Below are 13,601 nucleotides of genomic sequence, written 5' to 3'. Positions count from 1 at the left end.
GATTGCCACCGCTATCCTGTTTGCTTGGCAGGTGGGGTTGTTAGGTTTAGGGTAAGATTGATTCAGGCACATCATCTATCCTCTTCAAAGAGTGTAAATATGACCATCTCAGGCCATGACAGGCAATAACCCTGACTGGGCAAAAGTAGGAAAGGTGTAGATGTAGATCTCTTTAAACACTTTGCAAGGAAGAGTGCTGAAGAAAAACAGTGAGTTCCAGATTTACATGGACTCTGTAGTGGGTTTTGTCTGTGAAAATTCTAAATTTTTGGTTTATTTAACAGTGTAGTGTACATTTCTATAAATATATTCCAGAAAATAATGAGATTACTTTATTTTAGCTATTTTGAGAGCTAAGACAGGAATAAAAAGGTAAAATTTTTTTCTACTAGACTTTTACTCAAAGAACTAGAAAAATTGGCAGAGTAGCTAAGAACTTTCCATTTATTCCATTGTTTACAAAATTAAATTATGAGATGAAACAGCAAGTAATGCCAACTCCCACCTAAGAAAATTTATCATAGAAATAACATAATTTTGAATGTATAAACTAGATTTCCTTTCAAGTAATAACAGCACCAACAACAGAATAGAACACGACAAATGGACTCCATTGCTAAAAGGTATCCAGATGCAGACAGACTTGAAGAAATCCATAATGCTGCTCCATGCACATAGTGGAAGGAACACTGTGAAAATGCATGGTAACCAAGTTAATGCTCTTATTTTTAATGCTGGTTGGACCCTTCTGTGCTCAAAATACAGAGTATTGTCATATATTATCATACCTGTGTGATCTCTCCTGCTGCTCTATTCTGAAATCAGGCAGGGAAATAAACCTCTCCCATTGCCTTTCCTGTGTACATCTTTGTGCTGTCACAACCGCACAGCCCAATCACACAGAGTGATGTTTTTACCTGGAACACCTTACACGTACTGAATTGTTCTTTTTTGAACCCGGGCTCAGTGAATGTTTTGTTAAAGAATTTGTCCATCATTTATTCATTTTATAACCCTATTTATAAAAGGCTTTTTGTAAGAAATGCAATAAAGTTTTTTGTCCTTTTAATACATGTCTTGAGAAACCCTTGTCACTTGCATCAGAAGGTAAGGAATGTCACAACAGAAAGTGTGATCTTTGAACAGGTCCCCACCAATATCCCATGTGGAATAAAATAAATACAGTGATGTCTACGGGAAACACAGTGGTTTTAAATTATATCCAGTGTCATTGACACAAAACATGTGTCCTCAAGAAAAACAAACCACCAAGGAAATTCTGGAGACAACTGGGGTGAAACAACTCTGAACACACACAAAAAAAAACCAAAAAACTCTTAGAAGGGGTTAATCTAAAAAAAATTACATGGAAAATTAGTAGTTTTTTTCTAGGCTTTAAAAATTTCTGTCAAATTTCAGTTATTATTCAGGGGACAGCACACAAGCAGTTGCCAAAAAAGAGAAAACTGATAAAAGTCTTCTTTGGTATTAATGACAGAATAAAATCACTACCATGGGCAACAGGAGTTCTGCTGGTTGTATGACACATTCTTCCTGTCAACAACAACCAACAAGTCACAAAAATGTTTGCTGCACAATGGATCCAGGCTAGCCTCTAGCTGCCTTCTTAATTCTGTTAATTGATTAATTGATTAAATAAGAAGATGTACCTGACACACATATCAGCTATACACTGTAAACATTATTACAGAACATTTTTAAAAGGACAAAATTTTACACAGAATCAATGGTATGATTATCATAATTTTAGTATTATGCCTTCAGAGAAAATTCAGCTTTGAACAGAAAGAGAAAAGACGCAATATAATACATTACTATTACTGTTTTTATGGATATGAAAGACCTTCAAACAGCTTATGAAATAAAAATCCTTAAACACATTTTAGTCTGCTGATCCTTACACTCTGAAATAAAAGAGTGAGTGAGGAAACAGACACACAAAGCCAAAATACGTGTTCTTTCTCCTCTTCCCTTTTGGTTGTTAATGGGAGTACACCCTAAATAAATAAACTAATTAATTTTCCTTTTTGGATGCTTGTATTTGGGTTTATCTCATAAAAATCAGAATTGGGAAAAAAAGAATTTACAAATACATACATTTCTTCAACTATTTCCAATAGGCTGAGTTTTGGCAGAAGAACTCTGAAAGTGAATTACTTTAAACTATTTTCTCATTTATTAATACTATTGCCAAAAATTACAGAACTCTTATAATGAAGTCAAATATTCAAACACAAAACCAGTTATTTCATAATTGTGTAAAAATAGTTTATTTGCCAGCTTTCTGCTGTTACTACTCTAGAATTGTCTCACAAATGGGAAAATTGCTGTTTTTATTATGTCATCAAATTTGAGACATGTCTATTGATTCAACTGAAGTGAGTGGTCATATGTGGTTTTTACAGAATAAAATGCAATGTTGAGTTTACAGCTGGGTCCTCACTCACTTCCAGCTGTTTTTAAAGTGACTGTTTTTTCCTGGAATAGTTTGCATTTCCCACAGCAAATTCCCACAAGGCTCATGAGACAGTGATATGCTCATACATCACTATGAGCAAAAACATAACTGTAATAATAAAGAGAATATTTGACATATTTTTCAAGAACCCCTAGAACTTAAATAATGCCAACTATAAGTCATCAAGAAACTTTTCATTATCTTCAGCAAGTGTTAATATCTCGCCCCCTGTAAGCATAACAGTTAAGGATATAATATCACAAAACTTGAGAGTTTTCTTTTTCCCTTTAATTCCATAAATTTAATGATATATTTTATTTATTGTTATTTTTTCCTCCTTTTTATATTCAGAAAAACATCATATTTTCAAAGGTATTGATTGCAAAAATATGTTTTTTGAAATTTGCACAGATGATGATGTTAAAGTGCACCTTGCTCACTCAACGGAAAAGAGTAATATATGTACCTGAATAATTGCTATCTTGTAATGAAAGCATATCTTTTGAGATTTACGTACAATACAGAAGCAGATAAGTCACCCATAAGAATGTTTTGTGGTCAATGTAACTTGCCCTGAGTTAAAACAGCGGGGGTGGGGGGTGGGGGGGTGAGAAACAGATTTTTTTAAAAAATAGTTTTTAAAATTAAGAGATATTTAAGTTCGAAAACCTATGATGCGTATCTGTTTCATGTGGTCATTGAAAGACCAAGAAATTATCTCTGATTATCCCTCAAGGAATGAGATTCTCAGACTCTGAGAGTGACCAGTTCTAAACTCAACCAGTTTTACAATTTTAATTATACAATTTAGGACAGATAAACCCACCCCTTCTACAGCTATGCAAAACTCACTTGTAATAAATCTTACTTGCTGTGTCTTTACAGGACCTCAGAATTACTCTGAGGAGCTACAGCATGAACTACATGCTCTAAAACTGAAATTACAGTTAAATTCTGCAAATGGCCCAAGGCCTCCTTAATGTGTTTCTGAACACAAAGTACACATGAAATACACATTCTTGTCCTCATGCTCTCTTAATAAAATGTAAGATACCAGGTTGTGTCTAGGACTGTAAAAGTCTTAAAAGATAATTCTCCCTTTTCAGACTTTTTCCCCACAGAAATAAGAAAAGTTGGAAATTATATAGGAAGGTTGCAAACCATCTGACTCGTTAAAAAATCACCTGCCACACACACACAGCTCTGAAAAGTTCTTCAGCAATATATGTACTGAACATATTCCCTGTTCTGTGCTTTCTCTTGTCTCTCTTACATGCCTGAGTTTTCAAACTTTAAAAAGAATGTCTGAAGATACTTTCCAATAATCTGCCAGCAAAATGAAAAACAAAACAAAACATGAAACCCAAACAAACAACTTCTCCCTTCTCCCCCCACCTTGATAACTTTGTTTTCTAAGGAAAATCTGGAAGCAATGGCATAAATTTATCTAGGAACTGGTGAGTATGAACTTTATAGTTGCTAATGTATATATTCTCTCAACCTTCTAGGATATCCCAAAATACAACCTGTTGCTCTGCATTTGCTCAAGAATCAGACTTTGCTTTTCTTTTTTTCTCATTTTCATTCTACATGCATCACAAAGAGCACTTTTCCCTCAGCTCCAGAACATGCCCTGTGCCTCTCTGAGAGCTGCTGGAATGGAAATGCCACTTGCATTTAACAGTCAGTGCAAGGCTAAAGCAAGAGCTACAAAGATTGATATGTCTCCAAAGATTCAAGGCTCAAATACAACTTATTTGCTTGTATAAGAAGGTGAAAAGGTGAGGAGAGCATCTACGTGCTCACAAATGCTAAAAGGAACAGGGAGAGAAGGGCAGCTCTATTTTTGTTCCCTAAATATTTAATTGTCCACAGACAAGGAGGAAAGGAGTTTCTCTCCAATGATGGCACAAGAGCTTTGGACCCTTCTTACTTTGGTGGTGAGCCAGGAGCAAAGTAATCCTAGGGAGGATGTAACTGAGTCATTGCAGAATAAAGGCTTCGTCAATATGTTTTTCTTTTGGGCAGTGGGAATATTGGAGTAAAACTCTGCTTCTGTCCCACCTCCTCCATCGAAAGAACTGCATGGTGCCTGTGCTTCCTGAAACAATTTTAACTGCTTTGGTTATTGTAAGTCCAGGTGACTGTATGGTTGTGTTGCCCATCCCAACACACTGCCTCCCGACAGGTATAAGAGGCTTTAAAATGAAAAACTGTCTCCTGAATATTCACTGCAGTAGCTTGAGCAATCATGAAGTAGCTGAGACAGTAATTAAGCAGAACAAATCAAAGTGCACATTGCAGAATTTCTTGCAAGAGACCAATGCTGCTCCAAATAGACATTTTCAACATAAAAAATCTGGAATGTAAAATGTTTGGCACATAATATTTCACTTCTGGCACACTGAAAAGAACAACTCCTCCCTTTAACAAATGATGCATAATCAAAATAAATCTGTCTCCTTAGAAATTCATATGGACCTAAAGATAACTAAGAAGCCAGAAAAAGCCAGACAGTTGAACCATAACATGCGTCTCAGTTCAATCTGTGGTGGCAGAAGGTGTAGTCCAACATTTAATTCACATTATTTCAAGAGTGAAGGCATCTTTGCCAACAGGCAGACCAACTTAAAACATTAAATTCTGTTTAAAAAACCCTCTTTTTTTGCTTTGTGAGGAGTCAAACACTGGAACAGTCTTCCCAGAGGAACTGTGGAGTCTCCATCCTTCATCCTCTTGAGCACATATCTGCATGTGTTCCTGGGCAATTCATTCAATCTGACCCTGCTTTGAGAAGGGGGCATTGGACCAGATAATCTCCAGAAATTCCCACCTAAAATACTGTGTGATTCTGTGGTTACTATTATATTGCACACATTTTTATAATAATTCTGGAATAAAAGAAAATCTGTCCTAAAATCATTGCTGTCAAACAAAGAGTTCAAAACTTTCCCAATGAAATAAACCAAAACAAAAGAAAGTAGATTACCAATAAAGACTAAAGGGAGATTTGTGGAATGAGTCAAATTAATCAGGGGAGTTTTAGCAGTGACTAAAGGAGTGGAACTCTACTTCTATGTAACCTAAATTATTCCACGTTAGCACACAGGTTAGAGGTCTCAAAGTATAAAATCACAGAATAATTTAATTTCTTATTTTCCTACCTGGATTCCTGTATTCCCACTAAATTCTAGCATATGTTCTAATGCCATATGCAGAAATGAAAAAGCACTGACCCTGTGACCATGTGACCATGCATGTGACCATGCCACACTGGAGTCCAGATTTGGAGAATAGAATTTTCAGTTTAATCACTTTTCTTCCAATAAGACAATGGAACTTTGAACAAGTTGATCAAAAATTAGCTCATTGTAAGTTAAAATGCTAAAATAAAACTCCCATAAAACTAATTAAAAAACAGTTTATTAAAAAAAAAAACAAAAAATCAAACAAACCTTTTTCTGTATATTGAAAAGACCACCAATTTGTTTAACATGCACAGTTTTAGAAGAAAAGGTAGTGAGTTGCTTTCCACAACAGCAAATGATTACAGATATTATTAAGGAGGTGGAAAGCAGAGGGTATTTCTACAGTAAACTTAAAGGTAGGACAAACATGTATTGTTGAAAGCAAATTAGCAATACTGAAGCCTTTAAGGATATTGTCAAATTGACTTAAAAACCAAACCCAAACCAAAGAAGTTTGAAAGTTGCCAACTGTCATAGCACTCCTTAAAGACTGTCAAACTTATCAGGCACTTGTTTTTCCACTTTCTTATATGAAAGTATTAGAACAAAGTGTGCTTCTCTCATTGGTTGATAGGGCTCTTTTCACTGGAAAGTTTTATACAGAAGAAAAGCAGAAGAAAAAAACCCTTTTAAATTTGTATTTCGAATGACACATTCAAAAGAAAAGGTCACAAACGACATCTGACATTTGGGCTGGGTAAAGGAAAATAAGGTAAAAAAGTGGACTTTTGCAAGGCACATTGGCACAAAGGACCAACTGAAGTTGTGTGAATAGATGAGATAAAAAATATAAGAAAATGTCTGCAGAAAATCAAAGGCAGTATTGTGTCCTGAGATTTGCAAATGTAAATATACAATGCACAAGAAGAAAGAGGCCATAAAATCAGAAGATAAAGTTCAGGAAGGTGTCATTGTAAAAGTACAAGGAGAACAAGATTTTAGAGAAGAAACAGGTGATATCAAAAGTAGGAAAGACCCAAGGAAATAGGAGTCTGCAGAAGGCTTTGGAAGCACAACCAGTGACAGTGTGCTACCATAAAGTGCTGGTGGAATGTCAAGGGGGAAAACCGGAGAAAAGGAACATGAAAGAATTTTGTTAGATAAGTTTTCTAAAGAGTTTAGAAATTAAAGTGAGACAGAATATAACTATTAATGACCCATACAAATTATTAAAGTCAATTCTGGGCAGAAAACAGGAGAGAGACTGGAACAAAAAACATTGATAAAGGGGCCTGGCATGGGCAGAGCAGTTTCACACTGAGGATGTTTGTATATAGGTTTTCCTTCCAAACACAGTCTAACCTCAAGAGATATGTTTAAAAGGTAATAGAAAACTATGCATAATGTCAATTACCTTGTAGAAATACCTCAGTTTCAAGTCTAAAAATTATTTGATGTTTGAAAGGATAAATGAATGAATCCTTGAAGAAGTAAATGAATCTCTGAACATTAAAAAAGTTTTTTGATACATTCAAACAAAACACTAACTCAAGTTTTTCATTAATACAAGGTTCATTGTGCATTCCTGATAGTAGCTGTGGTCTAAGTAAAGAAGCACCAATTACTTCTAGGAGCTAAATATTCTGGAATTTCAGATACTGAATGAGTTGCACAGATTGTGCTGGGAATTCTTTTCTGAAAATAATGAGATGATATTCACCACTGGAGGAATAGTAAATCACTCTGCATAGGAATAATTTTAATGTTGTTAAAAAAGATCTGGAATACCCCTACAGTTTTTAATATAGTCAGATAGATGTACCCAAAATTAAAACACTGAATTAAAAAAAAAAATGAATAAATGGTTAAATCTTGTTTGTTATCTCACTTTATTTTATAAAATGTATATTTGTCGAAGCCCCACACTAAGTGCTAATTTCTGCTTCCATGATGCTAATAGCATAAAATGATTGTCATGGTTTTAAAATTAGTATGAAGGGATGGCACAACCAAGTTTCAGGATGGTGCTCCAAAGAATACCAAGGAGAAAAGCTTTGGAAGAAAGCTGAGTGTTGATATTCATTGCTTGTAGCAATTGAATGGGCATTTGCTGGTGTCCTGGAGCCCTGCATAAGTGTGTTCCTGTGTCAGCACACAGCTGAGTTAAATCTGCTTAGATTTATAATTTGACATGAAACCACATCAAAACACCATCTTAATCCATCCTAAAATAACCATGCAGCTACAAAATGTTTATCAGGTAAACAATAGCTGTCATTTTGCAAGTAATCAGCAACATACCTATTTCAAGTCATCACTGGCATACTGAATGTGACTTCTCACTGAGTGTATCCTGAAAATTTGCACCACTTGTAAGTAAATCATTAGCCTTTCGAACACAGATGTTCTGACAATCTCTCTCCTACATGGTTCCACAAAATTATTTTCCTAAAACTTTTATAGGAGTAAGGTTTTCTGAGGCTTGAGGGGAAACAAGGTAAAATATTTTTCATGCTTTTATTTTTTTTACTTCAAGAGGTAGCAACTGGTTGAAATTGAATGTAGCAGCAAAATGTACTTGTGTACTACTTCAAGTGGACTTGAAAAGCAGAAAAATATACTCATGGACTACTTTTCAGTCTTCCAGCTTAGAAATTTTGAAATATATTCAGTGCAAAAGTGAAGGATAAAAAATTACTCCCCAAACTTTCTAAGAGTCAGGACTTGAAAATTAAGTAAAAGGTGAAATTATTTGTTCAAATATACACAAGAGGCAGACATAAGTTTTGATTTATAAATATTAATCAGCACAAGAAAGCATAATATTTTATGGTTTAAAGTACTAAAACTTCATAAAAGAACACTGAATGACACACCTCTGTAACTAAAATAACTTTTTTGTTGAAAAACCATTTAAAACCAGAAAAAGTTGAATATTGATTGTTCTCCTACTTTAGAACCTCATGAGGAGTAAATGTGTTCTAAAGGCCATAACAATGGCCCTTTTGAGATATACAGAGATCAATGGCTATCACAGGGTGAAACATTTAAATAGATCCCAGAATTGTAACAGGTTGGAAAATTCAACAACAATGACATTTTAAAGAATGCCGAGAGCTACTCTTGGTGTCTACAGATAAACTTTCTAAACAGTTCATTTGAGACCAAAAAATTGCAAAATTAAAATGTTGGTTCACTACACCTTTACAAAATACAAATCTGAAACAAGTTCACTGCCTTTGATACACAAGTCGATGCTCGCTGCATAGCCTCCATCCCCCTGCACTGACTTTTCTTTGTGTTAGCAATATTTAGCAAACTTTGATTACACTATACAGTCAAAATTATTTTATGGCACTTGTGAACCATTACCATAAGACACTTTTCCAAATTTTTGGAACATAATCTTTGCAGTGTTTCCTTTCAGAAACATATAAAAGAGAGAATGTATTTATTATACTATTGGTTAATTCTGATGACATAATAAGTCTTATAGCTTTATAGCTTAAAGTGTAAAGTGAGATGATACAATGAAATATACGCTTATCAATACACAAAATAATTTTTAACGCGGTTTTAAATTCTGTTCATTGGAAAACATGGAAAATGCATTCATTTACTCTCTGCCATGCTGAAATCAGATTCATAGATGGAACTTTTGAAAAGGTCTAGCTTTTCCAAAATACACCTCTGTAAATCCAGATAGTAAATAAATTAAATCATAGTACATAAAGAAATAAAATTAATTTTTTAAGACAAAATACTCTGTCTCCTAAATTCCATCTTTACAGAACCAGCAGCAATATGTAAATAATAAAAACCACAAACAGATTATTTATTATTCCACGTCATATATTAATTTCTTCTTCAGAAATTTAGGAGGTCTTTGTATTGAACAGTGTGCATGCAAGAGAATGCTCATGCAGGTGCAATTCTTAAAAACATAAATGTTGGTTCTCATCAATGTTTTTGCAATTCACACAAACCTTCCTTTTTGTCTTCTGCAGCAATCTTCGCTTTTGTGTCTGTTATATCTTTGAAAGAGGCCAGAAAGAGAACTACATCTCCTTTTTCATTCTTTATAGGAACAATATCCAGTAAGCACCAGAATGAAGACCCTGCAATGATAAAGAATGAATTTAATTCAAACAGCTGTCTTTTAGCGGAGAGAGGGGGAGAAAAAAAAGGTGAACTGCTTATTTAGGAGGTCAGCAGTCAGGGAATCACAGATGTTCATCTCATGTAAATCTCTTTGCATCATTGGTTGAAGCTCTGTAATACTGCTTTCTCCAGACACAAGACATTAATTTAAATGCAAAATTTATCTACAGGGATCATTAATAGAGTTTAATGAAGCTGCTTACTCCTCTGAAACTATGCTTTCCTTTGAACTCTCAACTGGAGTTGCTTATTTCCTGGAATAGCTTTTGCTTTTTTGCTTTTGACATTTGAAGCATTCATGTCTGCTATAGAATCATTCTACCTTAATCATCTGACTTGATACTCATTAAAACCTCTTGACCTGGTATAGTCAGAGCATCATTCCACTAATTCAAAGATATTTAAACTAATAAGACTTAGAATAGAAATAAACTTGTTGCACAGACAGCGGGAGATATAATATCACACATCATCTCTAAAATTAATATCAGCTATCTTCTTTACTTTCTTTAATATTCACCTTCTTAAGACTAAAATTGGACAAAACTGAGTTTGAAAATATTCGTAATTCTTGTCAACTTTTCTCTGTCCACACCTGCTACATAGTGATGCAATTTATAAGAAATTCTTATTGTTTGCATCACATGCCTTGTTTGCAAGATATGTTGTTCAATTCCAATGACATAATTCATAAGTTTCTTATCAACACCACTTGGAAGAAGAAAGTATATAAGAAAGAAGAAATAATAGGATGAAAACATCCTTGATCCCATTCCCATCCATTCTGGGGTAACTCAGCCTAGTACCAGACTTTTGTCTCTTTCAGGTTTTTTGGTATCAATGCTGACTGCTTCTATTCTCCATCAGCCTACTAATATTATTTATAAGAGACAGAAATACCACTAGAGACTTTAAAATTTATTTTTTGTACATGTCTTTACACTTCCACAATCTGCTGCTTCACAACATACTATCTTTAGCATTCTTTTACAAACAAAAGTCTACTTAAATTCATGAAAATAAATGACACTAGTTCCCTGGACCACTATTGCCCCAGCTGACTACTGACAAATGATCAGCTGAGTTGTGGAGGGCTCCTTGGAAACAGCAAGATTAGCCACTTCCTGCTGCGCTGTCTTCTGAAGTTTCTAGTTTTCAAAAAACTGGGCACAGGAAGGTCACAATTAAGTTTTATAATTTAGATTTTCAAGTGGAAGTTCCCTGGTTACCTTCTGAACACTGTAGATGAGCAGGATAGGTGAAAGAGCAGCTTTTCTTTTGAGGGGTCATGACAGTTAAAGGTACAAAAATTTGCTTTGAAGGAAATTCATCTGGCCGTCTCTGTCCCAGTCAAACTTCCCAAGAGTCACACAGGCAGCTTTGAGACTAACATTACTAGTTCAGCAATCTGGCAGCACTTCCACTTAAAGTATTTGAAGAAGGGACGGGGAGAAATTGGAACACAGAAGTAAAGAAAACTGGAGGACAGAAAAACCTATGGAAAGAAGCAGAATGTCTTGGTACTGGGTTTAAATATTCTTATCTTGAGGTTTGAAGACAAAGAAGGAAAAGATGCTCTTTTAAAGGAAGGTAAAACTTATGTCATAATCAGAAGCAAGACATTTATATTGTCCCTTCTCCCACTTTGATTCTCCTTTCTTCTTTTTTTTTTTTCTTCTTTACAGATTTGACTCTATTAAAAATTCTGGGAAAAACTGCTCAGTAGCATTACTGTCAGAAATGTTTTAGAGAGTTATCACTCTCCCAGTCTGAAGTGGTCCATTCAAAGAGAAGAAGCATTAAGAAACTACTGCTTAAAAATGGAAACATAAGTCTTTTCAAAATACCATTATAACTTCTAAACTGGCCAGACTCCTACTGGCAAAATTCTATCAAATTTCTACCCGGCTGCATTCTAGCAGTAGTTTCAGTGGGCAAGAAGTCTCTCTTAACTCCTTCTTCTAAACACCAACAAGAGGGCCAATGTTAAGATGTTTCTATCCCCTCCAGAAGTGGAAGCATATCTTACTCTTTTCAGTTGTTACATATCTTTTCTACACACACACATACACACACACACATACATAATGGCACATTAGCCATTAAGGCCTGAAAGAAAGTTTCAGGCATTAGCAATTTCAAACAAACCTAACAAATCGATTTAATATTTGTTGGTTTGATGAATTGGCTCTTTTGTATAATCAAAGTGCATTTGAATTCTTTACAGGTGAACATTTGTCACTGAACACTGGTCACTGAAATTATTCCACATCCTGTCATCATTTAGTTTCTCTCAATCATATTTTCTTTCATTTTCTTTTCTCATTCTCTTTCTCTCTAGATATATCTGAAAATATTTTGACTAAGCAAAGCAAACAGGCATAAAATATGGTGTGTGCCACTAAAGAAAACATACATCCATCCAATACATGCACAGGCTACTTCTCTCCTGAGAAGTTCCAGACTAATGTCCTCTGTGGTGGGCTGTCAGTCCTGGCAGTACTTCTACACTGAATCTTTAGAAGTTCTAAATCTAAGCTGGTTGGTTTGGTGGGGGGGGGTTTGGTGTTTTTATTTTGGTTTTTTTTTTCTGCTTTTTCTCTGAAAGGAGCAAAGGAATATGAAGTTTTCAGACTAGGTGAGATGATCAGTTTTAGGTCAGGACTAGGTCAATATAAGGTTGCATTCTGTCAAGAAGAGAAGAGCTTTCTCTTCCACTATTGAGGAGCATTCTCAGAGAAATGAACTGCAATTCAATCTGTTACATAGCTTTTACTGAAAGCCAGCATCACATAATTCTATAAACCAGAAACAGAACTTTCTCCTCATCAAAAAAAGTAGTGCCCTATTTTGTTACAGTTCTTTTGAATGCACTCATCTGTGAGACAGAAATTCCTTCCCTGCTTCAGATGGTGCATACAAAGGTTTCCTGCTTTGTCAAGAGTCGTCTATCAAAGAAATTTCTTTTGGAGGTTTATTTATATACAGAATCTTTTTATTGCTTCAAGCCACCACTCTTGGAGAAAGAGTCTAATCTTTCTATTGCATTATGAAGTGAAGGGTCAAAATATATTTTAATATCCTCAAGGCTTATATAAGCACATTGCAGGGAAGGAGAAAAGAAACCAAATGAAGCATAATCTTATCACAAGGCAATTTGTCTATAGTCCACCTTTTATATGTACAAAAAAAAGCAGATTGCTTTATGGTCACTCTCTCAACCACCCTTTCTACCTTTCCTCGTTTTGACAGCTAGAAGTCTGTCCTCAGACTGAAATCAAAACAAGGGTCAACAGACCACGGCATTTAAAAGGGATATTTTATACAAAACCCTGCCATTAGAATGCCAGTAGTCTTGAAAACCAAACACTCTTTTCACTAGAAAATAAGGCCTGCTTAAACCATGGGACAGACTGAGACCATTAGCTCTGTTGATGAGTTGTGTGCACTCACCGTATAATAGGTAATCTGCAGTCATGCCCACTCCAGACAGAGCCCAACTAAATACTCAGAATGGAAATATCTTTGGTGGATACATGGGTATTGTAGAGGTTTCATAACAGAGGTATGACATGGGATGATGGTCTGCAAACTTTATGCAGTTCTTTAAAGAAATAAAACTCTGCACCCATCTTGTTAAAATCTTAATACTTTTTTAGTCATACATATATCTAAGAGATACTTGGAATGAATGCTACTCATGCCAAGCTATGGGTTCCTTTTGTTCTTGACAGTCTGGGAGTAGTTTTGTCCAGGAAGAAAAGCTTAAGGGT

The 13,601-nt window shown here is 35.0% G+C and overlaps 1 protein-coding gene across 1 annotated transcript in view; it reads right to left on the bottom strand.

Annotated features, from left to right (window-relative positions):
- KCNH8 (potassium voltage-gated channel subfamily H member 8) overlaps positions 1-13,601 on the bottom strand; it is a 174,688-nt gene that overhangs the window by 93,520 nt on the left and 67,567 nt on the right. The window contains exon 3 of the mRNA XM_058832431.1: positions 9,654-9,785. Within this exon, the coding sequence (XP_058688414.1) occupies positions 9,654-9,785 (132 nt within the window). The remainder of the gene's footprint in view (positions 1-9,653; positions 9,786-13,601) is intronic.

This window comes from Poecile atricapillus, chromosome 2, assembly GCF_030490865.1.
Source record: "Poecile atricapillus isolate bPoeAtr1 chromosome 2, bPoeAtr1.hap1, whole genome shotgun sequence".
Lineage (NCBI taxonomy): Eukaryota > Metazoa > Chordata > Aves > Passeriformes > Paridae > Poecile > Poecile atricapillus.
This window is presented reverse-complemented; position numbering and strand designations above follow the sequence as displayed.